The sequence below is a fragment of the Dipteris shenzhenensis genome, chromosome 1, assembly GCF_047967505.1.
Source record: "Dipteris shenzhenensis isolate YYH24624 ecotype China chromosome 1, Dip_SZ_1.0, whole genome shotgun sequence".
NCBI lineage: Eukaryota > Viridiplantae > Streptophyta > Polypodiopsida > Gleicheniales > Dipteridaceae > Dipteris > Dipteris shenzhenensis.
In genome coordinates, this window is record NC_141596.1 from 69,358,778 (window position 1) to 69,381,252 (window position 22,475).

The 22,475-nt window shown below is 46.5% G+C and overlaps 1 protein-coding gene across 5 annotated transcripts in view; it reads left to right on the top strand.

The window, feature by feature from the left end:
* Window positions 1-235: 235 nt before the first annotated feature.
* F2KP (fructose-2,6-bisphosphatase) overlaps window positions 236-22,475 on the top strand; it is a 146,260-nt gene continuing 124,020 nt past the window's right edge. Inside the window, exons 1-4 of one of the 5 annotated variants that reach the window (XM_087377766.1) lie at window positions 236-774; window positions 923-1,126; window positions 1,819-1,916; window positions 2,006-2,322. In XM_087377766.1, the coding sequence (XP_087233892.1) occupies window positions 975-1,126; window positions 1,819-1,916; window positions 2,006-2,322 (567 nt within the window). In that variant the 5' untranslated portion in view covers window positions 236-774; window positions 923-974. Of the gene's footprint in view, window positions 1,127-1,818; window positions 1,917-2,005; window positions 2,323-22,475 lie in introns of all 5 variants that reach the window. The other 4 variants (XM_087377755.1, XM_087377773.1, XM_087377760.1 and 1 more) reach the window with 4 other exon arrangements.

Below are 22,475 nucleotides of genomic sequence, written 5' to 3' on the forward strand. Positions count from 1 at the left end.
TGTACACATATATATAATTTTAAATTTAATTCCTTGCAGGCAAAAAATTGCACACCAAACCTTATCCTTGGAGAAAAGATGAATTTTGAAAATGTGCCACCTCAGAATGCTAAATGGAGCACGGGGCCCCACACGAAGCTCATTTGGACGATGGATTTGGAGACCGTGGAATCCCCTCGACGGTCTACGCCCATCTTCACTAAGATTGCACTTCTTCAAGAAAGAAGTAACTCTCAAAAGCCTCTCGTGGTTCATGCAAAAAGGCTTGGGTGGGCAGTGGGCAGAAAGAACGAGGCCGCTTTAGCGAACAATCAAAGTAGCTAGATGATACGCCCTCATCCCCAACCACAATCTTTGCAGGCGCCAGCAGCCTATTTTCCTTCTTTCTGTCAAAGTTCAAACAACCGAATTTTGTAAATAGCTCCGGGGGCCCCCTCTTCTTCCTGCTCCTCACGCTCTCAGAAGCTTATCCTTGCACACAAGCACGTTGGTAATATTACGTAAATCCCATCATTGGCTCGCGCTTTTTCCTCCTTCCTCAGTCCCCCGATAATGCACTCGTTAAAAATGTACTCGTTGCGAGTGCTTTATCTTCCCTTCTCTCTCCCGTGATTCTGGACCACCCCCCTTCTATACCACAACTGTGTACGTACGACAAAGGAGTGCTACAGAGGCTCCTCGTGTTTCAAAGTTCGGACCATATTGCGTACGCCTGCAACTAAGGTCGGCTCTTCAAACACGATTACATCGCACCGCTATTAGTCTTGGAAAAAGGTGTGGAAAGATGGACCTTTTATGACGTAATTCTCCAATATTAGCGGAAGTTCATAGTTGACCCCTTAAGTAGCTTTTCATCTGTCAGTTCTGGTTGGGAGTTTATTTTACACACTACGTTGTCTGCGGAGGACACCGCTGATGTCAGGAAAGCGCAATGGGGGTTGGGGGTTCAAGAGAGGTTAATCACTCCTCTCAGAATGGCAGCGAAGAGGAAGGCAATGAGAGCGTTGGAAGTCAGTTATACGTTTCGCTCAAGATGGAAGTTGATAGTTGCAAGCTACTGGGAAATTTGGTTCCTCATGTTTATGGTTCGGGTCACCTGGTTGGCTCTTGGGATCCATCTAAAGCTGTAAGTTTTAACGTCTACATCGCGGGGTGTGTGTGTGTTTCTTTGTGAGAGAGAGAGAGAGAGGATTGTACATCACTGTTTATGCTTTGCATATGCTTGTCAGAATAAACTTCCAGTTTTCTCCGGTTCCTTCCAACTGTGTGCAGTTTTCTTGCTCTGAAGTTTGCCATTCTGTACGTTACTTTTGTGTCTCTAATGTAATGAACATCGCAGTTAACTCTCCCTGTATTCTGCAGCTTTACCCAGTGCAAGGGAAGCCTTTTATGTTTAAAGAGTTGAGTTGGCTCTCTTTGTGTGCTTTTTTGATGAACGAAGTGCCTGTAGAATCATTCTTGATATCTATGGACCAGTCCTCTCTCAAAGCTCATGCGTACTAATTATCCCAACATTTGACAAGGCAGAAGTAGTAGGTGCAAAAAGCGAAGTTTCTTACACTTCTGATGTTTGTGTCACACATTATTGCATGGTAGCCACGCTATGGCATATTAAGTGAAAAAATCTCAAGGTTGGACAATTCTATATTGCTATTCTGTTCTCTTTCTGACCTCTGACTTCCGATAGGAACTTTTGCCATGGAATGATGCTGCATTTGCATTGTGTTCATGGTCAGTATAGGACACTACCTAGAATTTTGGCAGGAAAGTTTTACTTCATCTTCTTCTCTAGTACACATTAGATATTTCATTCTGCAGTTTGAAGGTCTTACTTACAGAATTGAGCACACAGCTTGCTATGGAGCGTGAAACAGTTTCTACGTGGGAAATCAGTTTTGTTGCTCCTTCTGATCATGGTAAAGCTTCAAGCCTCTTATTCCATCGTTTTGGGTGCATTGGTTCCCATGCGTTGCATAAGTAGCTAAACATGAAGCCTTTTTTGCAGAAATTTTGGATTTCAAGTTTATTCTCAAGCCAAGGCATAGTGTGTCGCCTTGCGTGACAGAAGAAGGCTCAAAAAGATTGCTTAGTGGAGGCAGTATAATGGACAGGGATGCTGGGTCAACTGCTCTGTTTAGGCTGCCAGAAAATGGCTCGGATGTTGTAGAGTTTCCTGTCCACGTGAAAGCAGATAGAGTTTCGCCTTTCGCCCTTGCAGGTAGCTGGAGAGCTTACAAGGAGAACTTGCAATCTCATGGGTCTATGGTGCGAGGAATCCCAGATGTCAGCATTGATTCTATGCCTCCCCCATCTCCATTGGAGGTATGGAATGTTCATCCCCTTTTGCAACTACCCTCCCCAGCGGCACTTTTCGTTCTTACTTTATGCCCTTTGCTGTGCATACATGCTCCCTTTTTGCAACCTCTGTTTCCGTCTTATATCTTATTATATCTTTTTTGTAAAATCTCTTCTCATTGAGCTTTTCACAGCTTTCTGTTATTTAAGTCACATGTAGCTTTACTTAGCGTTAAAGATTACGATGTTTATGAGATGGTACATGTTTGTTTGTTTCAATAGTTTTTGTTTCATGAAGTAGTGACATGACAGGGAGCTGGTATTATATGTTTGGATTTGTCTTGTTGTGGGGGGATATTTAGTATTCGTTCAGTTTTTAAAACTTTCTGGTCGATCGAAATCAATTGCAAAACATAGTATGTTCAGATGTAAAACATCAGTCATGAGGTAAAGTTAAACACGAGGGACCCTGTTTGAGTTACTCATTTTCAGGCAAATCAACACTTTCACTAGCACCCCGGCAAACATGTGTAAGAAATCTAAAGAATGATCTTTGAGTCTCAAATCTCCTCTTGTTAAAGCAAAGTTATGTTTTATCATAGTTATGTTGGAATATGAGCGTCATGCGTGAGCCCCCAAATGAGGACCAAGTGACAGGACACCTGGAAGGTATGGGGGATTGATAGGACTCTGACCACCCCGCCCCTTCAATTGCTGTTACAACCTTATTAACCAATATTCCAAAACAAACATTCTTATGCATTTTACCTTCGTTATAGCTTCGATGAGTTCTCATGAGTTTACCAGGCTCTTGAACTGCACTTGAGTTCCCATCCCTACTCCAGGCTTTTGAACGTTCCTGCCAAAACAACCTTGTACTATGGAAAGACCTACAGGTTCAGTTATGTTTGGTAGTTACAGGGGTCGTCGAGCCTACAAGGGTGTAAGCCCTCAACAACAGGTTGGAGGGCAGAAGAGAGGCTGCAAACTCAGTTGGCCAGATCAAGAAGGGGAGAAGGCAGTCGGTGCTTTTGTCAAAAATGAAATTGAGCGTGCTGTAACGGTACATAAGATAATGAAAAGAGTGAACCTCTCTTGCATGAAGATGGTTGAGATTGTCTAGCATTGGAGTGATTAAGGATGTCCTCATCATGGTGAATTGTATTACCACTTCTATGCAAGTTTTTTCTGTCTCTATCCTTTTCCCATCATGCACCAACCATGCTCATAAGGGACAGGTGTGGGCAGAATTATAAGGTCCTGGTTCAAAACGAACTTCAACTCCTTTATGTGCAGGATAAAATTAGGAAAATGTGGAACTCTGACTGGGCTCGAACAAGCTCTCCTAGTGAGCTCGAACAAGCTCTCCTAGTCTCGCCTCTGCACTTGAAGTAAGTCAATCTCTATGTCCCTGTTCCTCGAATAGGAAGGTCACCATGCGTTGCTGATCGAATGAGCCAGGACAATCGAGAGTGGTCCAAATCCACTGCCGAATAGGTAAAAATAAGAAGTATTTCCAACAGACTCTATGAGCGAGATGGGTTAAATAACCGCCTATGGTCATAGCTACATCTCAATCTAAAATGACTCATACTTCAGAAAAAGCACAAATGCACACACTGAATGCAAAAAATAGAAAACATAGGATATGTTAGCAACCCTGGCATCTACCATCAGGGTAGAAAGCAGGCTGGGGCACGCTTTGGAGTAGGTCCTCTACAGAGGGTGCAGCATACAAGGCTCATGGTGGTGCCTTACCTCAACATAATCTGCTGCGGGTGTTGGTACACCTTTGGAGGTCCTTTTTGTACGATTTCTATATCTATTCATGAGATCTATTGGGCTGTATATCTGAGTGTTCTCTCTGCCAGTCCGCAAGTGTTTTCTATCTTGTGTGTGCACATGCCTTGAAGTAAGATACAGTGGGTGTTGTAATGTGGCATATCTTCCGTACTAGATGTCTTTTATTCCCAGTTGTTGATTGCATGGACATTAATCTATCTACACGTTGTATTAGCTATGCACGCTATAGGTAAGTGAAGGTTTGTTTTCCACTATGGTGTATTAGAGCCAGGGAGGTGAACATCCTTGGTGGCAAAGTCCGGTAGGTTACTCCAAAGATTTGCTTCGAAGATGATAGAAGGTGGAGACCTTTGCTGTAGGAAAGAAAGGTCACTTCAATTTACAAGATGTGCATAGATCACAAGAGGTTTTGCAGTGAGTGCAAAGGATTTTAGGTTGATGGAATCTTGGAATGTGGAGCAGTGAAACATGGTAGTGTATGCCCAAAAATGCTTAAAGAGGCTGTTATGATGGGTACTTCGGGGAGGCACATGACTTGCTCCAAAGGCAAGAAAAGCAATAGACCAGGGAATGTTATGTCTCTGTTCCAATGCATGCTGTGGTTGCAATGTTTGTCTAGGTGGAGGGTGAAAGTCTTCTAGACATACGGAGGGGGAAGTCTCAAGGTAGAGGCTTTCGGAGCCATCCGCATGTCTTCTGAAGATAGTGGTGTCTTGGACTTGTGGAGATTCAGATATTGACTAATGAAAGGGCGAAAACAGCTTGGGAAGCAGAAAGTTTTTGCCTCAAAGACAAAATTTAAGCCATGTCTACTGAAATACAGCAGCTCAAGGACACTAAAGGGACACCGGAAGGGGGATGCAAGATCATTGATGAACTGAAATCTGAGAATGAGAAGCTCAAAACAGAAATGGCAGACTTGCAAGCAACCATGCAAGGAAAACATGCTGAGTTCATGCAGCGAATCATGAAAGGTAAAGCAGATATTGCTGCATGGAAGGAAGTGGTAAAAAAAGGCACAGGTGTGTAAGCGAGGGAGGAGGCACAATAAAGTCGTGTAAAAGGCCCCCTCCCATCGGATAGTCCACTGTGCTTGTCCCTTCCGCCATGTGGGAAACAAGTGAGCCCGCCCATCTACGAAGACCATTAAATCTAATCAAGTCATGGACAGCCCCCAAGTCAAGTCGCCCATACCCTGTCACATGTGGTGCATCTACTGAGCTCCCCACTATTTCAAGCTCTTGCTGGATCTAGCTATGGTACTATGAGGGAGTCAGATTTAAAATCTAGCAGGCCCACCTATCCATCTCCTACGGGCGCATTGACGTCACCAAGGAGGAGGATGTCTTCCTGCCTGGAGAACTCCGTGATGTCATTATATATCGTCTCATATGGGTTGTGTCCCTCTATAGCGGCCTCATGCATGTAAGATGATGTATTTGGGGGAAAGTAGCATACCGCCATGAAGATTGGTTGTGCATCCAATCGCTAGACCCGTATCCACATATGTGGTGCATGCTCCTTTCTACGTATCACTGATATGAGTGGTCTCAAATGATCTAAAGAGGACTGTTGCTCCTCTCGAACCCTGTATCCCGATGTCTCTCCTCATCTCTGCAATCTCTCCTTTGCTCTCTCTCTCTCTCTCTCCAAAACACACTAGGGCCCAGGACAATCGTCAGGCTGGACCCCCCCGAAGGCTTTATTCATGAAGAGAGAATCTTAGTACAATAGTTCAGCGTGGAAGCTGCTGCCACCAAATCCAAACGTGAAATCCTTTTTACAAAGAGCTCATGGCTCCATAATTTAGCAACATGCCAAGTGTCAAAATAACTAGCTAAAATTTAGTACATGCCACAAAGGGCAATCTCTAGGGTCTTCGATGTTCCTTGGTCACACGAACATCTTTTGGTCACTTACTAAGCTTCTTAGCGCTTGGGAAATCAAGCTTTCTTAGTACTTGAAACAATTAATTAAAGCGCACCACCATGGCACCCATTAATTGTTAGCGCTTTTGCATGCAAATAATAGACTGTGGACTAATCCTAGTCACGGTGGGCGTCCCCACTGAACATATGTGCACACATAATATAAAACATTTCTTTGGTTGACCGAGGTCAACCCTCTTGATCATGATTAAGGGGCTTTGACCAATGGTTGAGGCGCCTTAATTTTGATCAAGTCTCTCCAACCGAAGTTGGCACAACTCTCCAACCGAAGTTGGTACATCTTGGTTAACCGCAGTTAACCCTCTTAGTATAAACCAAGTCTTCCTGCAAAGTCAGGCTTACTTGACCGAAGTCAAGTATCTTTGACCGTAGTCAATTCTTTGACCAATAGAAGAACTCCTTTGACCATAATTAACCTAGATGGAAAACTCTTTAATTATGATCAAATAAATGGTCAACTGTACTTTGACTTAGGATATTTACATTGTGGTGACATCCCCTCGGTTTCTAATCAGTTGACCTCAACTGAAAAGCTTTCTTGTAAATTTCCAAAAGCTGTGGATGATCAGTCAACATGTCCTCATCTATCCACTTGGTTGAACTTTACAAGATACCTGTAAAATTCCTTGCCCTGAGAGCCTTTGCATACAATATGGTACACAATCTGCTCTGGTTGAAGGACTTCCTCCAACTCATCCACTTATGGTGGGTCCTCTCATATTGGCTCTGTAGGTTCTGGCCCCTGGAATTTCTTTAGAAGACTCACATGGAATGCATTGTGAATGCTCCAATGCTTTGGCAATGCCAACCTAAATGCAACCTCATTTATTTCTTCTGTAACCCTGAGAGGACCATAGTACCTGGGAGATAACTTTGCATACACTTTTTGTTTGCCAACTTGTGGAGCCTAGCTTTCTCGAACTTCAAAAGTACCCAATCCCTTTCCTTGAGATCTAACTGTCTCCAATGCTTATTTGCAGCTCTTGTATGCTTTTCTTGAGACCTTTCAATTGCTGTCTAGACTTGGCTGAAAGAAACTCAGTACGAAGACTTTGTATAAATGGATGCTCAAGTATGTGTGGGTGTGTGGATTTGTATGTGTGAGAGCATATTTTTATACTATGGTCTACACCCATTGTTGGACGCTGGTGACGTCAGTGGGGATGTCATAGTAGCTAGTCCTTGCTATGCATGATGGAGTTTATGGTTTTCAACCTTGTGACTATCATGAGATTGAAACTGCACTATGTTGTGTTTTAAGAGGATGAGTTGGGAATGCTCCTAGGTTTATCTAGGTGTATTGGCTGAAAGCTGTCTGGAGGTCTCTCACAAACTGATCAGCTGCAAAAGTATCATCTTTGGTCCTTAGGATAGGTGGCAGAATCACCTTCCCATAGATGACCTCAAAGGGGGCTTTCCCTGTAGAGCTATGAATTGTATTATTGTAAGCGAGCTTCCTTATTGGGGTCAGTTACAAATCAATCATCTCTTGGATCCCATGCATATCTTCAAGAATGTGGGGGCTACCATTTGGGCACACTTGGTTGGTTCCAAGGACTCGAGAGGAGTGCGAGAAGACTTGCGTGCTATGAATAGGATGTCTCGTTTGTGGCCCCAAGTGCATGCTTCAGGAAAAGTTGTCCTCCCGAAAGCAACGTGGATCCTCTCTACGAGGGAGGAGGCAGAGATCAAGGCAGACATTGCCTCTTTCAAACACCGACAGGGTACATGCGTTGCTTGAAAGGAGCATTTTCAATGGTAGGTACTTTTCCCAGTCTGATGACGTCAGTGGGGATGTCATAGTAGCTAGTCCTTGCTATGCATGATGGAGTTTATGGTTTTCAACCTTGTGAGTGACTATCATGAGATTGAAACTGCACTATGTTGTGTTTTTAGAGGATGAGTTGGGAATGCTCCTAGATTCATCTAGGTGTATTGGCTGAAAGCTGTGTGGAGGTCTCTCACAAACTGATCAGCTGCAAAAGTATCATCTTTGGTCCTTAGGATAGGTGGCAGAATCACCTTCCCATAGATGACCTCAAAGGGGGCTTTCCTTGTAGAGCTATGAACTGTATTATTGTAAGCGAACTCTACCAATGGTAGGTACTTTTCTTAGTCTGAACCTTGGTCACCCACGTAGCATTTCAGCATATCCAATGCTGTAGACTTTGCTACTTCACTTTGACCATTTGTCTAGGGATGGAAAGAAGAAGAAAAATTCAGATTCGTGCCCATATTATCAAATAAAGCTCTCCAGAATAGACTGGTCATTCTGGGATTTCGATCATTGACAATGGACTTAGGCATACCATGGTGCTTAAAGATTTGTGCCATGAAAAGCTTAGCCATATGATCTGCCTTTATGGTTTTGCGAACCGGAATGAAATGAGCTTGCTTGCTGAATCTATCAATGATAGTCCAAATCTCATCATTGCTTGACTTAGATCTCGGCAAATCAAAAGTGAAGTCCATTGCAATACTTTCTCACGGTGCTTGAGGTACGGGAAGAGGCATAAGTAGGCCAGGTGCATTCCATCTATCATACTTCACTTTCTGACACGTAAGGCATTCGGTAACAAACTGATGTATATCTTTCCGCATCCCTGGCCAAAAGAAATACCTCTCTAGTGCTTGAGTTGTTGCTGTTATTCCTCTATGTCCAGCATAGGGAGGTGCATGGCATTCTTCCAAAATCTTTTTCCTCATCTCTTGGGTGATGCATAGGCAATCAGCTTTCATTAGATACCCATCTTTCAGGGAATAGTGACCGGTGGACTGCCCCCCTCTTGCATTTGTTGTAAAATCTCACCAAAATCTGCATCATTAGCATATTGCTCCCTCATGCCTTCCAAGTCTTGATGATAAGCAATAGTCACATTGTTGACCTGGGGTCTTTGGGACAAGGCATCTGCCACTCTGTTCCGAACTCCTGGAGTATAGACAACCTGAAAATGATACATTGACAGCATATTTGCCCATTTCATATGCTTCTCGGAGAATTTTGTTTGAGTCGGAAAATATCTTAGACTTTGGTGATCTGTTTTAACAGTAAAATCTGCACCCAAAAGATAATGCTTCCATGTATTCACAGCATGAATAACAGCCAACAATTCTTTTTCATAGATTCCGAGGTATCTCTCAGCATCACGCAATCTTCGGCTTTCGTATGCTACTACACTTCCATTTCTGATGCAATGCAGCCCCAACACACTCTCCACAAGCATCGCAATCAACATCAAAAGGTTGATTAAGATCTAGGACTACAAGAATTGGCTTTGTAGTCAACTTCTCCTTGAGTGTATTGAATGCTTTCTTCTGTGACATTCCCCATGTGAAGGCTGCATTTTTCTTGGTAAGGTCATGTAGTGGAGCTGCAATATCAGCAAAATGCTTGATGAATCTCTTGTAATAGGAGTAGAGTCCCAAAAAACTACGGACTTCATTCATAGTTTTCAGCTCTGGCCATTCTTGGATGGCTTTGATCTTTGCAAGATCCATCTGTATCCCATTCTTGGATATTATGTGCCCCAGATAATGGATCTCTTCCAAAAAGGTTTCACTTTTCTTGCTGTTGGCAAAAAGCTGATGATTTCGAAGTTCTTGAAACACCAAAGCAAGATGTTCTTTGTGCTCTTCTTCTGTCTTTGAGAAGACTAGGATATCATCAAAGAAAGTACCTGTGAGGTGCCTGTACTTTTGGAAGATGCGATCTATCATTCTATTGAGTGTGGTTGGAGCATTTGTCAACCCAAAAGGCATCACTAAGTATTCATACAACCCAAATGTAGTGCGAAAAGCTGTCTTATGCACATCTTGTGGTTGTGTTCTGACTTGATGATAACCACTCTTCAAGTCGATCCTGCTGAAAACTGTTGCTCCTCTGAGCTGGTCAAGCACATCATCTATGCGTGGTATCAGAAATGTCATGAGGACGTGCAATTATGGGACTTTTGATTTGTGACTCTTGTAATTTGCACATGACTGCCTTGAGTCTCTGGGGTGCGAGGGTCCGGCCATGGTGCGGGACTTGGGAAATTAAAATTCCTAGTGGGTCCTTGGAAATAGTGAATGTGCGCCCAGTTACTAGGCAATTAATTGCTAGGGCCAAAGTGTGCCAAAAGAGTGGTGCAATTAAAAAACTGCTTTTAGGGGCCAAAAGAGTGGTGCAATAAAAAAACACTACTTTTGGGAGCATAGCCCTTCTTTTAGGTTCAGTTGGCCAAAATCAGTTTGAGAGGAGTTAGATCATGAGTTTGGAGCTGCCAGATCCTGCCAGGTGCTGCTAGAGTCAAATCGCTTTTCACCAGGAGGTTCCAGAGCTTGCTAGGGAAATTCGTTTTTACCCAGGGGTGAGTTTCAGGTGATCCAGAGCTTGCCAGGGAAATTCATTTTTCCCAGGGGCCATTTTCAGGTGATTTAGAGCCTGCCAGAGAAATTCGTTTTTAGCGGAGGGCCAATTTCGGGTGATCCAGAGCCTGCCAGGGAAATTTGTTTTTACCCAGGGGCCTGTTTCAAGTGATCAAGGGCCTGCCAAGGAAATTCGTTTTTACCCAGGGGCCAATTCCAGGGGAGATCCAGGGCCTGTCAAGGAAATTCGTTTTTACCCAGGGGCCAATTCCAGGTGATCTAGCGCCTGCCAGAGCAAATTGCAATTGATCCAGGATCCTATTGCAAGTGGCGATTTCTGCCAGGGTGTCTGTTTCAGGCTGTTTCAGGTGCCTGCGATTGGTTCTAGGGCTATTCCAGGAGTTCTGGACTTGATCAGGGTCTAGGCTACTTAGGGTGAACTGCGACTTGCTTTTTCAAGCTTTCAGGCTCTGCAGGAGATTTCGACCTGATTTTTGGAGCTTTCTGGGTGTTGTGGCTGGTTTTGGTATCTTTCCAGGCATGGGTGTTCTATTCTAGGGTGTGGCTCACTACCAAGCATTAACTCTATCTGATGATCTTCTGGTCTTTCTGGGGGTAACTCCCATGGCAAAGCATCTGAAAAACAATCTTTAAAGCTCACAAAAAACAGAAGTTTATCATTTTCTGCATCATTCATTTCAGCATGCGTATCATTTTCTTTTTCTTTTACAAAAACCATGTATGCGGAAATTGCAGACTTTATTGCTTTACCACATGTAACATCAGATACAATGGAAATAGTTTCCCCTTTATTCCTAGCAACTAAACGCTGGTTTTTCCCTCTATGGGTAAAACTCAGCACCCTCTCAGGGTATTCTATCTTTACTTCCTTTCGATGGAACCACGGTGTACCAAGTACAACATCATGCTGCTTGAGAGGGGAAATTAAGAAGTCCTCTTGATCTATATAACTCTGTACATGGACATGAAGCTTTCCAATCAAAGGAGTAACTTGCACTAGATCCCCATGGAACATTTGATCAGCATCAAGAGCTTATCCTAGCTCTTCAATTTTAATCCCTAATCTCAGGGCTAAATCTTCAGGTATGAAATTGTCTGTAGACCCTGGATCAAATAGGATTAATGCTTGTTGATCTCTTACCTTTCCCTATGATAGCAAAAGCTCTTTTTCCTTTGGGTCTAAGATACTACCCAAAACATTTGGGACTGCTCCCACCATTGGTCTCGGTGGTACTTGTGGCTTTTTCTGCTCCTTAGAACCCGAAGGCTTCTCAGGGCATTGGGCAGCCATATGCCCCTCTTTCCCACATCTAAAGCATTTCCCATCTCTTCGGAATTCAGCTATTTGTTCAGAAGTGAATTGGGATTTGCCGTTATATGTCTTTGAAAGCTGAGTACCCCTCGGCTTCTGCGGCTGGAACCCTTTCTTCTCAACCTTGGGATACTCTTTCTTTTCTGATTTTGAAAAATCAGGTTTCTTCCTTTCAGTACCTCCTGCTTGCAAGGATGGCACTGTGGCTGGTCTTGCATCTGCACGAGACTGGCTACTGAAGCTGAATGCATAATGTTTGGAATGCTCTTCACCCTCAGAGTATTCACTACTGCCTGAATTTTTGAATTGAGACCTGCTCTGTACTTTCTCAGTTGGGTTCTTTTGGAGATCTTTTTGAAAGGTGCAGCCTCCAAATAAGCATCCCAAAACTTTTGATTGTACACCTCCACTGTATCCCTTGCATCCATATGTAAACTGTCCCAACCTTGAAGGACATGATCTCTGAATTGTTTAGGCATGAACTGCTGGTAGAAGGCTTTCTTGAAGCTTTTCCACCTCTTTGGGGCTGACCCATCTGTGGTCTGTGCACTCCACCATGCACTAGCTGTCCCTGTCAAGTGCAAGCTGACCATTCTCAACTTGGAGGATTCTAAAAAGTTTTCTGTACCAAATGCAGCATCAAACTGCCTGATGAACTGCAGTGCCTTCTGTGTATGATCATATTGTCCATTATAGGTAATAAACCTGACAGATTTACCTCCATCTTTGAATTCCTTAGTCTTGGAAGACTTGCTCTTCCTAGACTTCTTGTGTTTCCTTCTTTTTTTGGATGGTTTATTTGATGAAGAAGAAGATATAGAAGTTGAGCTTGAAGTAGACAGTAGGGCTTGGAGATCGGTGATGATGCCTTGATCTCTTCCTGCTATGAGACCGTCCCCTATGAGATCCCTCTCTCTCGAGCTGTGCACGAGAGTGTGCCTCTGGCATTGGCACATCATAAGCTGCATCAGGCATAGTTTCTGCTTGAAACAGATGCTGAGCTCTTGGATCCCTTGTGAGTTTTTCCATCTCTTGCATACGAATGCATACCATTTGCTCAAATTCTTGCTAAGTTTGCTGCATAGTTCTTTTTCTTGGATGTGCATCCCTATTTTGTGAATCCCACTGGATAGGTGATTGAGCCATCTTTCTACAACTTGTCTGAGCTCTACAAGCTCTTACACACTGTGTATGCAACTGATACATGCAGCCTTTGCTTTTCAAAGAGAAAATACCTCAACAAGAGGTGTCTACAACGTGTGCTAGTAATGGGCTGTCAACTCAAAGCATAAACCCACAAGGTTGCCAAAGCATCAACAACTGTATTGCCCCTTTCCTGGCTACTGCAAAAAGCACTGAGAATGCATCTGATTCCCTTTTTCTGAGCACAAAGGCATACATGTCTTTACGTGTGCAAATCTCTGGTTTTTCTGAATTTTCTGTTGCTTTTCTGACAGATAAAGTACTGACAGTGTACCTTTTGACAGGTAAAAGCTGACAGGAAAAACCGTCTCCTTCGGTTGGTTACACTAACCAGACTGACTAGTTCTGGTTTGGTTAGTCTACAACTAGACTAACTGGACTGGTCACATTTTGGTTACAGTGACCAGACTAGTCTGGTTGGGTCAAGTTAACTAGATCTCTAACCAGTTCACTAACCAAGGTTAAGTTAGCTTAATCCATGGTCTACCAAATCAGCCACCTGTTTGCCATGTGTCAGTGCCACGTCAGCATCTGAGTTGGCTGCCACGTGTACTGCCACATCAGCACCACACGTGTGTGCCACGTCATTTGTGTGCCACGTGTCTATCACCCCGCCATATCAGCTTGGCTGCCACGTCAGCACAGATTTCTACCCAAGGGCATTTGCAAAGGATGAACGTCAGAACTGCTTCGCGTCATGTCACTGTGAATCTTTCCATTGTATGTATGCCTACGTGAAAGAATAACCGCGCGTGAAGGCGTCTCTCCGTGTCGCTTTTGCATAGAGGCATCACTAGTAGAGAATCCCGTTGATGTGTGTGAGTTGCTATACGGATAACGTCTCAGGCAACCTTAAACGATTGCGTTCATCGTGTCAATCCTGACTGTCTCTGGCAGTTTCAAGCAACGGAACCGCCTCAAGATTGCCTATGCTTCACATCAAGGTCTTGCATCGCCTCACGGACTGCTCCTCTGTGAATTCGCGCGAGCCCTCGATCTCATTCATCGATTAGTAGCCAACGTCCATGGGATGGTAGTATTGATGCCTTCAATCCTCGACCATTAGAAAAATATCTCTGATGCCATCGCTTGGGTTTGGGGTACACTATACGTCCAACTCCGAAGTTAATGCTATGCTCTGGGCTTCAACATCAAGATTCAAAATTTGCGTTGGAATTTGGCGTCCAATTCTCTCAGACCGTCATCTCCAAGGAAAGAGACGAACGAGTGGCTCTGATACCAATGCAATCTCCAGGACAAATCTACTGCAAACATTCTCCCCTTTGCTCTCTCTCTCTCTCTCTATATATATATATATATATATACAAAACACACTAGGGCCCAGGACAATCATCGGGCTAGACCCCCCCCAAGGATTTATTCATGAAGAGAGAATCTCAGTAGAATAGTTGAGCGTGGAAGCTGTTGCCACCAAATCGAAACGTGAAATCCTTTTTACAAAGAGCTCATGGCTCCATAATTTGGCAACATGCCAAGTGTCAAAATAACTAGCTAAAATTTAGTACATGCCTCAAAGGGCAATCTCTAGGGTCTTCAATGTTCCTTGGTCACACGAACATCTTTTGGTCGCTTGCTAAGCTCTTAGTGCTTGGGAAATCAAGCTTTCTTAGTACGTGCAACAATCAATTAAAGCACACCACCATGGCACCCATTAATTGTTAGCGCTTTTGCATGTAAATAATAGACTGTGGACTAATCCTAGTCACGGTGGGCGTCCCCATTGAACATATGTGCACACATAACATAAAACACTTCTCTGGTTGACTGAGGTCAACCCTCTTGATCATGATTAAGGGGCTTTGACCAACGGTTGAGGTGCCTTAATTTTGATCAAGTCTCTCCAATCGAAGTTGGCACAACTCTCCAACCGAAGTTGGTACTTCTTGGTTAACCGCAGTTAACCCTCTTAGTATAAACCAAGTCTTCTTGACCAAAGTCAGGCTTACTGGACCGAAGTCAAGTATCTTTGACTGTAGTCAATTCTTTGACCAATAGAAGAACTCCTTTGACCATAATTAACCTAGATGGAAAACTCTTTAATTATGATCAAATAAATGGTCAATTGTACTTTGACTTAGGATATTTACATTGTGGTGACAATCTCTCTCCCATATGCTGACTCTGAAGCACAGTCACAACAAAACGCGTTTCTTTGGGAAAGAAACGTTTCGAAATGTTTCTCACATTTCGAACGGTTTCTATGGGAATGAAACGTTTCAAAATGTTTCTCACATTTCGAAACGTTTCTATCCCAAAGAAACGTGTCCAAGGGTAGTATTACTGGAAACTCTACATGTTAGGCATCATTTGAACATGCCATGTATATGTGGGACATATTTAAGACATTTTTGGCACTAAAAAGTAAAATCAGGCGTTTCAAAACTTCTGCTTTTTTTTTGAAACGTTTCACGTTTCTACATTTCGAAACGTTTCTGGTGACTATGCTTCGAAGTGTAGAATGTCACTGTGGGCAGCCCCCTCTCGGGACCTTCATGTGTCTCAGTGTAGAAAGTCATGTCTTTGTTGGTGTAGGTTTTTGAGAAACCTGTGCCATTAGAATTCCACACTGCCAGCTTCAGCCTGTTCTGTGCTCTCATCTCAGGAGTGAAAACTGTCATGTGCTGCTTATTTCTCCTCTTCCCTCTTATCCCTATCTACCATCTCTCGAGTGATCACTTTGCAATCGCTGTAGGCTGCTCGTTTCCTTTCCTGTCTTGCTGCCATTACTTGCACCATCCCCTCCCTCCTATGCTCTTGCTCTAGGAGTGTGAGATCATCATCTAAGAAAATCTTTGTGCCCTTCAATGCCACCCTCATGCTCATGAGGGTGGATTTGTCTGTACCATGGGCCCTGTCGGTGCATCTGCCTTGCCCACTCTCCAAGGTGCTTCACAAGTACGATAGACCCCCATCTTCGCAAAGAAGGCGTTGGCATCTTCCACGGGGGTATTACCTAACTGTTAGACCTCTAGCCAGCACATTTGATGCTTCGCTGTTCCGTCTCTTTTCTTTCTCCAAGTTTCAGATATGAGCTCCTTTTTGGGAGCGTGTCTTTTAGCGTCTCAGCTATTATGCCAGTGTCACGAGCATCCCCAGCCCTTGGCATGCTGCCTACAGGCTGCAGTGCCATCAAATACCTCCATGCAATCTTTGAAGACAAAACTGGTAAGGAAACATCCCATTGACTTTTTTGGTGAACGTGTTGATTTTTTGGTCAACGTCGACTTTTATTGACCTGGTCAACGGTTGACGTTGACCAGCCGATCAAGTCGGTCAATGTGCCATGAAAGCGTATATAAGGTCAGCTCATTTTTCATCCAAGTCTTCTATTGCTCTAGGCCTCAGAAGTAGTAGCTCGAGGGGCTCAACAACTCCTTGCAGCCGTTCTTTAGTTAGTCCTCAGCCCAGTCCAGTACAACAATCTCTAGTTCTCTTTTGTTGTGAGGGTTCTCCCTCCATACAATATTTATCCTTTACAGCTGTATTCAGCCCACAGGGCGAGACATTGTTCAGATATTATTTTTCGCTCTCTGGAGACTCACTATATTCTCTCCCTCTGATTCTCACACTCACTCTACAGTTCCCCTGGTGTTTTGAGTGCATCATTCTTTCAGTTCAGATAGTAGTGAGCAGGAGAGAGAGTGAGTTAGGCTATCTCCCTGCTACATTGGAATCAGAGCTTCAGATTTTATTTCCTAAGATAAGGAGGGCCAGTTTAGGGGCAGCCCCACTATTTTATGGTACAGATAAGATTCGGAAAGGACACCATGAGTACAAGTGAGAAGACCAACACCGGGGGATGAGGGATCCGCTTCTTAAACCCTACCACCACATAACCCTGTAGAAGCTCCGATGTCTATCATGATGGCCATGATGCAAACTATGATATAGATGCAGCAACAATAATCCGAGGGTCTCTTCAACTGCGTTGTTAAGCTCCAGGAAATGCTATGATTGTGAATAGGCCGCCAGAGACTCCAGATTCGGCCACATCAAAGTTAGCAAATGACGGGGTCCCCAAGATCAGACTGGTGGTTGAGAGCCCACAGTCCCTTCCAGAGTTGATTCTTCTAGAGACCCTTGAAGGGGGTACACTTTGCCAACGAGTGGAGATTTTTGGGTTACCAGGTCAGTGTCTCCGTTGCAGACCGATGGGTCACTTAGCGAGAGATTGCCCTTGTGGCCATGGCAGAGTGCCTCCCCCCCCACCCTCGTAGAGCAAGAGGAGTCAGGAGGCCCGAGTCCAGCACTCTCTCAAGTAGGAGCAATAGGAGTCTCAGATCCCCTGGGTTACCCCCTCCGAAGGGGACTGGACCCAGGTTAAAAAGAAAAAGAAACCAAGCAAACAGGCCCACAAGCACCGTAGGCAGAGGGCCAGACGCAGAGAGAGGGACAGGGTTGACCGAGAGGCACCTGAGGAGAAGCAACAAAGCCACCTCCCCCAGCGGAAGGGGCCTCCGTCCAGCCAGATGATCCTCCGGTTTTGGAGGTTCATCCTCCGCATTCACCCTTGCATCAGTAGCGAGCCCGAGGAGCTCTAGATGCGGCGATGGCGGAAGCTGCGGACGCTAGCCCGACAGCGATTGCGGAGGAGTGGATCCAGAGTCTCGGCGAGCCTGATCAGCAGGGGGGCTTACGGTCGCCCATATCCCTCCTTCTCCCCCTCCAGATCCCTCCCCCTCTTCCTTTCCACTTCCTCCCCCCCCCCCAAGCCCCTCCTGCTATGATCACTCTTACCACCCGCCTCCCCGCCGCCCCCTGCTCTTCTACCTCCCCTGCCGCCCCCCTCTCCACCTCTGCAGTAGGCTCTTCATCCTCCCTTCCCTCCCTTGCCTCGACACCCTTGCCAGTAGGCAAGGGTAAGACAACGCTCCCTTCTGCGTCCTCATCGTAGCAATCGGTCCATCCGGGGAGGGATTCAGAGGGACGGGGTCGTCCTCCCAATCAACAGCTCCCAACCTCCAGCCTGGGCGTCCCTTACCACGGGACTTCTGGAGGTTAGGACTCCGGAACTATCTGGAGATTCCGGACTCTTATCCTCTACTGCTGGAGGTAACGCTCATGGTCCTACAGTCCCGGAAGGGGGGTTTGATCAGCATAGTGGGCTCTCAGACACACCCTGTTTGGAGATTCCAGTTTGCCTCTACAGGGTTGGAGAAGTGGTTCCCAGAGTTGTTTGATGCTATAATGGGAGATCACATTTCACGCATGATGGACGAGTGGATGAAGCCATAGGGATTGGACCTTTGGCACGCCCATGGTGCGGAGGTGAACTTTCAATTGAGCTTCATGCGCGAGGAGCCGATGTGTGGTTTGGCGGTAGGAGTTATCAGATTGCCGCTGGAGGCAAAGGTGGAGCCGGCATACTACTGGCCGCTTGAGAAGTGTGCGGAGTTGTTCGGGATGGAAGTCTCCTTCATGATGAAGTGGACACGGAAGATCGGCATTGAGCCGGTATCCACTCTAATACGTCGTCACATAGACACGGACTATTCGCCCTCCAAACCCACGGCAAAGTCACATAAGGTAGTCTTTCTGGAATAGGCACCCACCCATAGGAGAGCCTTGTTCCCGGCACCCCCGTTCTCATGAGCTAGACCATAGTGAGTTGGAACGTGCAGGGGCTCCACGACCATGCTCGTAGCTAGCCGCAATACCTGATACTCCGGCAGGAGTTGCAGAGGGCAGTGGGCATCCTTTTGATTCAGGAGCACATGTTTTCAACATCAGACATCAGATGACGACACCACCTTCTCCTATGGAGAGGTTCAGAAGAGTGGTCCCCCGCAGTGGGACGGAGCGGAGGGGTTTGCATCTTAGTCTCACAGACTTTGGCTCCAGAGGTCTACGACAAGGGCGAGCTCATCCTAAGCCGTGCAGTTTGGACGGGAGATTCCAGGATTGGGATCCTGAACGTGTATGCCCCAGCGTGCAGACAGCACCGTCCGGCCAGTAGCAGAGCGTAGCACGTGAGATGCCAGTAGCAGAGCGTAGCACGTGGGAGCAATTCATTTTCATGATTAGTGGCAGAGACCCGTGGCGAGAGCCAGATTTCAGGAGGACCCCTGGTAGCCTCTTCTTCACCTTCGGACAGAGGAGACATGATGGATTGCTTGAGAGACTAGACCATTTTTATGTTGAGGATTGGACACTGCACAAAGGCGGCTCTACCGAGATTCTGGCAGGTACCACGATGTCAAACCACTCTCTAGTAGTACTTCACTTAGATCAGCCCCGTCGAGGTCTCTCCCAGGAGGGGGTCTGCATTCCAGAGGACCTCCTCCAAGACGAGGAGATCCAGCAGGTCATGGCAGAGATTTAGGATTTGTCAGAGACGATACCGTGCGAGTTGCGTGGGTGGCCGATGCAATTCAGAGGAGCAGGACCCAGTTTCTTAGTGGCTTAGCGACAGGTTCGAGAGCGCTTGCCTTGAGCTTTAGGACACGGAGATTCGGTGGGCTGAGTTCTCCTATCACTCCTCCCGGGCTCAGTGGGTGCAGCAGGGGGACATGATGACGAAGCAATTTATTCAGACCACTGGGCCCCAATCGGCAGGCATACAGCTGCAACGTCTCCGAGATTCGCAAGGCATGATGCACACTACCGCATGAGATTTAAGTCCTGACCAGAGGTTTTTACAGCTAGCTCTTTCAGATGAAGAGGATGACTTCAGTTGGTCTTGTGGCCTGAGAGGTAGTTTGGGATCACGTTCCGACAGTAGTCTCGCAGGATTTATGCAGCAGACTAGAGGAGCCTTTCACAGATGAGGAGCTCTGGAAAGCCCTCAAGGCTCTCCCTACCCAGAAGTGTCCGGGCGAGGATGGCTTAACTCCGGCCTTCTTTCGGAACTTCTAGGAGATTATCTCCACCCCTTTCCAATTAGCTTGCTAGGAGATATTTGACACAGGCTCCCTCAGGGTGGGGTGGTCCTTCCTAGAGGGTACTATGCCGAGATTGGGTTTCTCAGACAGATGGGTGAGAGGTGTTTCTGTGCTTTATGCGGGGAGCTCTAGTCATATGCTTATTGGAGGACACATGGGCGAGGCCTTTCCTCTCTCTCGCTCGGTCTGTTAGGGCTGCCCGCTCGCTCCCTTCCTCTTCTTATTCGTGACGGAGGCTTCGGGCTATTACTTGAGCTCACAGGTGGCGGGCCTCACAGGGTTGAAGCTCCCAATCAGACAGGAGGAGGAGCTACTTGACTTGGAGTTTGTAGATGATACGGCCTTATATGTTGAGGGCACCACAGTGAGTTTGGAGAGAGTCAGGGGTGCCCTGGCTATTTTCTGCGAGGCCTCGGGTGCACGGATCAACTGGACAAAATCCATAGGTTCCTTCACAGGCTTTGAGGAGACACATGAGATTCGTGAGTGGGGGAGTGACTTTGGCTTCAGATGGATACCGCGGGGCTAGACAACGAGATACCTCGGATGCCAGGTTGGTATTGACAGTACAGTAGAGCAACAGACCACCCCGGTCCTTGAGAGTGCTCGGCGCAAGCTTTTCTTCTCGAGCTCGGCCAAACTCTCCCTAGCAGGTCGTGCCTTAGTGGCAAACTAGGTGTTTCTTGCCACGGCCTGGTATATCGCCTCTTGTTGGTGCTTTCACAGAGGATGCATTGCGTAGCTCTGATGGTTGGTTCGGAACTTCCTTTGGGCAGGTTCGAGCGGCACGAGGAACACTAGAGCCCAGGTCACTTGGCAGACACTGATCATGCCGTAGGCACTTGGAGGCTTGAGTATCATTGATCCGGAGATGCAGAGCAGAGCCCTCCTAGGCAAGTTGGTTGTTTGTGGTCTCATCCCAGGTGCAAAGCCCTGGAAGCTCGTCTTACACGAGGGCTTCTAAGGAACACCCCACGCACTGGGGGACAATGGCAGCCTTCACACAGATGGATCTTCTCAGAGGCTTCCCTCACGGGGAAGGGTTCCCCCTTGATGAGGAGCCTCCACAGGGTCTGGCAGAGACTGGCAGGGGGTCTCATTCGTGCTCTGCCTAGATGCAGAGAGGAGTTTGAGCATTAGCCCCTTATGTGGCACCCAGAGATCAGAGATCAAGATGGGCGTATGCTCGGACAATGGACTCACATTGGTTGGGCACAATGGGACAGTGGTCCTGCCGGGTCTTTTGGCCGATGGAGTAGATTACCCATGGAGGCAGAGGCGAGGCTTGACGCCATAGCGCATCTGCGAGGGGCATAGTTAGCGGATGAGAGAGATTGACGTAGTCATTCTTGAGTCTTGGTGGGAGGGACTTCGCGTATGGAGGGACAGTAGTTGGTTGGGGCAATTTTCTCATACTAGTGTCCCCTTGAGGATGTTGATGCAGCGAGGCAGCACATACCCCGGCTTCTTCCATGTAGGACCTAGAGGCCTACTTCAGTAACTCACTGAGAGAGACCCTGCGATGGATGGGAGTCTTGATGGGATTCATTGGCAGATGATTAGAGTGGTGGGACGTTTGGGGAAGGAGTGGCACATTGACCCTCCCAGTATCTTAGAGCAGGATGCCCTAGATGGCGCCTTTGGTTGTGGGAGGGTAGACCTTTGAGGGAGGTCTAGTGGGATCCGAGAGAGTGGTTCTGGCCTTCTAGGGGAGGCCTAGCCGAGCAGGTGGATGAGGTGCCCTTCTTTTCCTACACCACATGGATTGGCAGGATGCTTCAGATGGGCTCGTCGAGGTGGACCCCCTCGAGGGTGAGGCATTGGGTGACCGAGAGAGTGCCTCGGGATGCTCGTTCCAAGTTTTGGACGCGATTATGGTCCAATTTGCGGCCGAGGAAGATATCCTATTTCTTCTGGCTGGCCGCCCACAGAGGCTTGCCCATCGGACCGTGGTTGGAGCAGATGTGAGTGGAGGGGCAGTGCCATTGTTACTTCGATGTCTCCTGGAGACTATCCCACACTGCCTGTGGAGCTGTTGTAGCATAGTGAAGATTTGGAGGGGAGCCCTTAGGATCATGACACGTATGTAGAGTCTTTAGAGAGACTACACTTGGGGGGATGGTGGCTTGGTTGACAGAGGGAGGACACGAGTTCCAGATTGATGAGATCTCCCTAGCCTACCGGATACAGGGTCAGAGCATCAGAGGATAGCACTCCATGAGGCAGTCCCTCTTCACAGCCTAGCTCCTCCTCCTCCTATGGAGGACAACGTTTGGGAGGTGGTAGCTAGCATCACTATGTGGAACATTTGGGTGGCTCGTTGCAGTCTTGTGATGGGTGAGCACCCGGTTCCACCCTCGGCTACTCTAGTCGCCATCTGGTAGGATATCATATACACACTACGATCCACCTGAGAGCGTGGGACTCTAGGCTCCAGGGCGACTATCGAGAGGTGTGCTTGGTTCTGCAAGGCTTGGCCGGCAGGAGTTTTCTATATCTTCACCCCGCGAGGGATTCGCTGGTTGTATAGTCCCCCCACGTGGCTGTTAGCCCCTTACCAGAGATCCCCTAGGCTGTGAGCTGGGGTTCTCTAGAACAGGCCGGTTCTTTCTTTCAGCCCTTTCCGGTTTTTTCCATACTCAG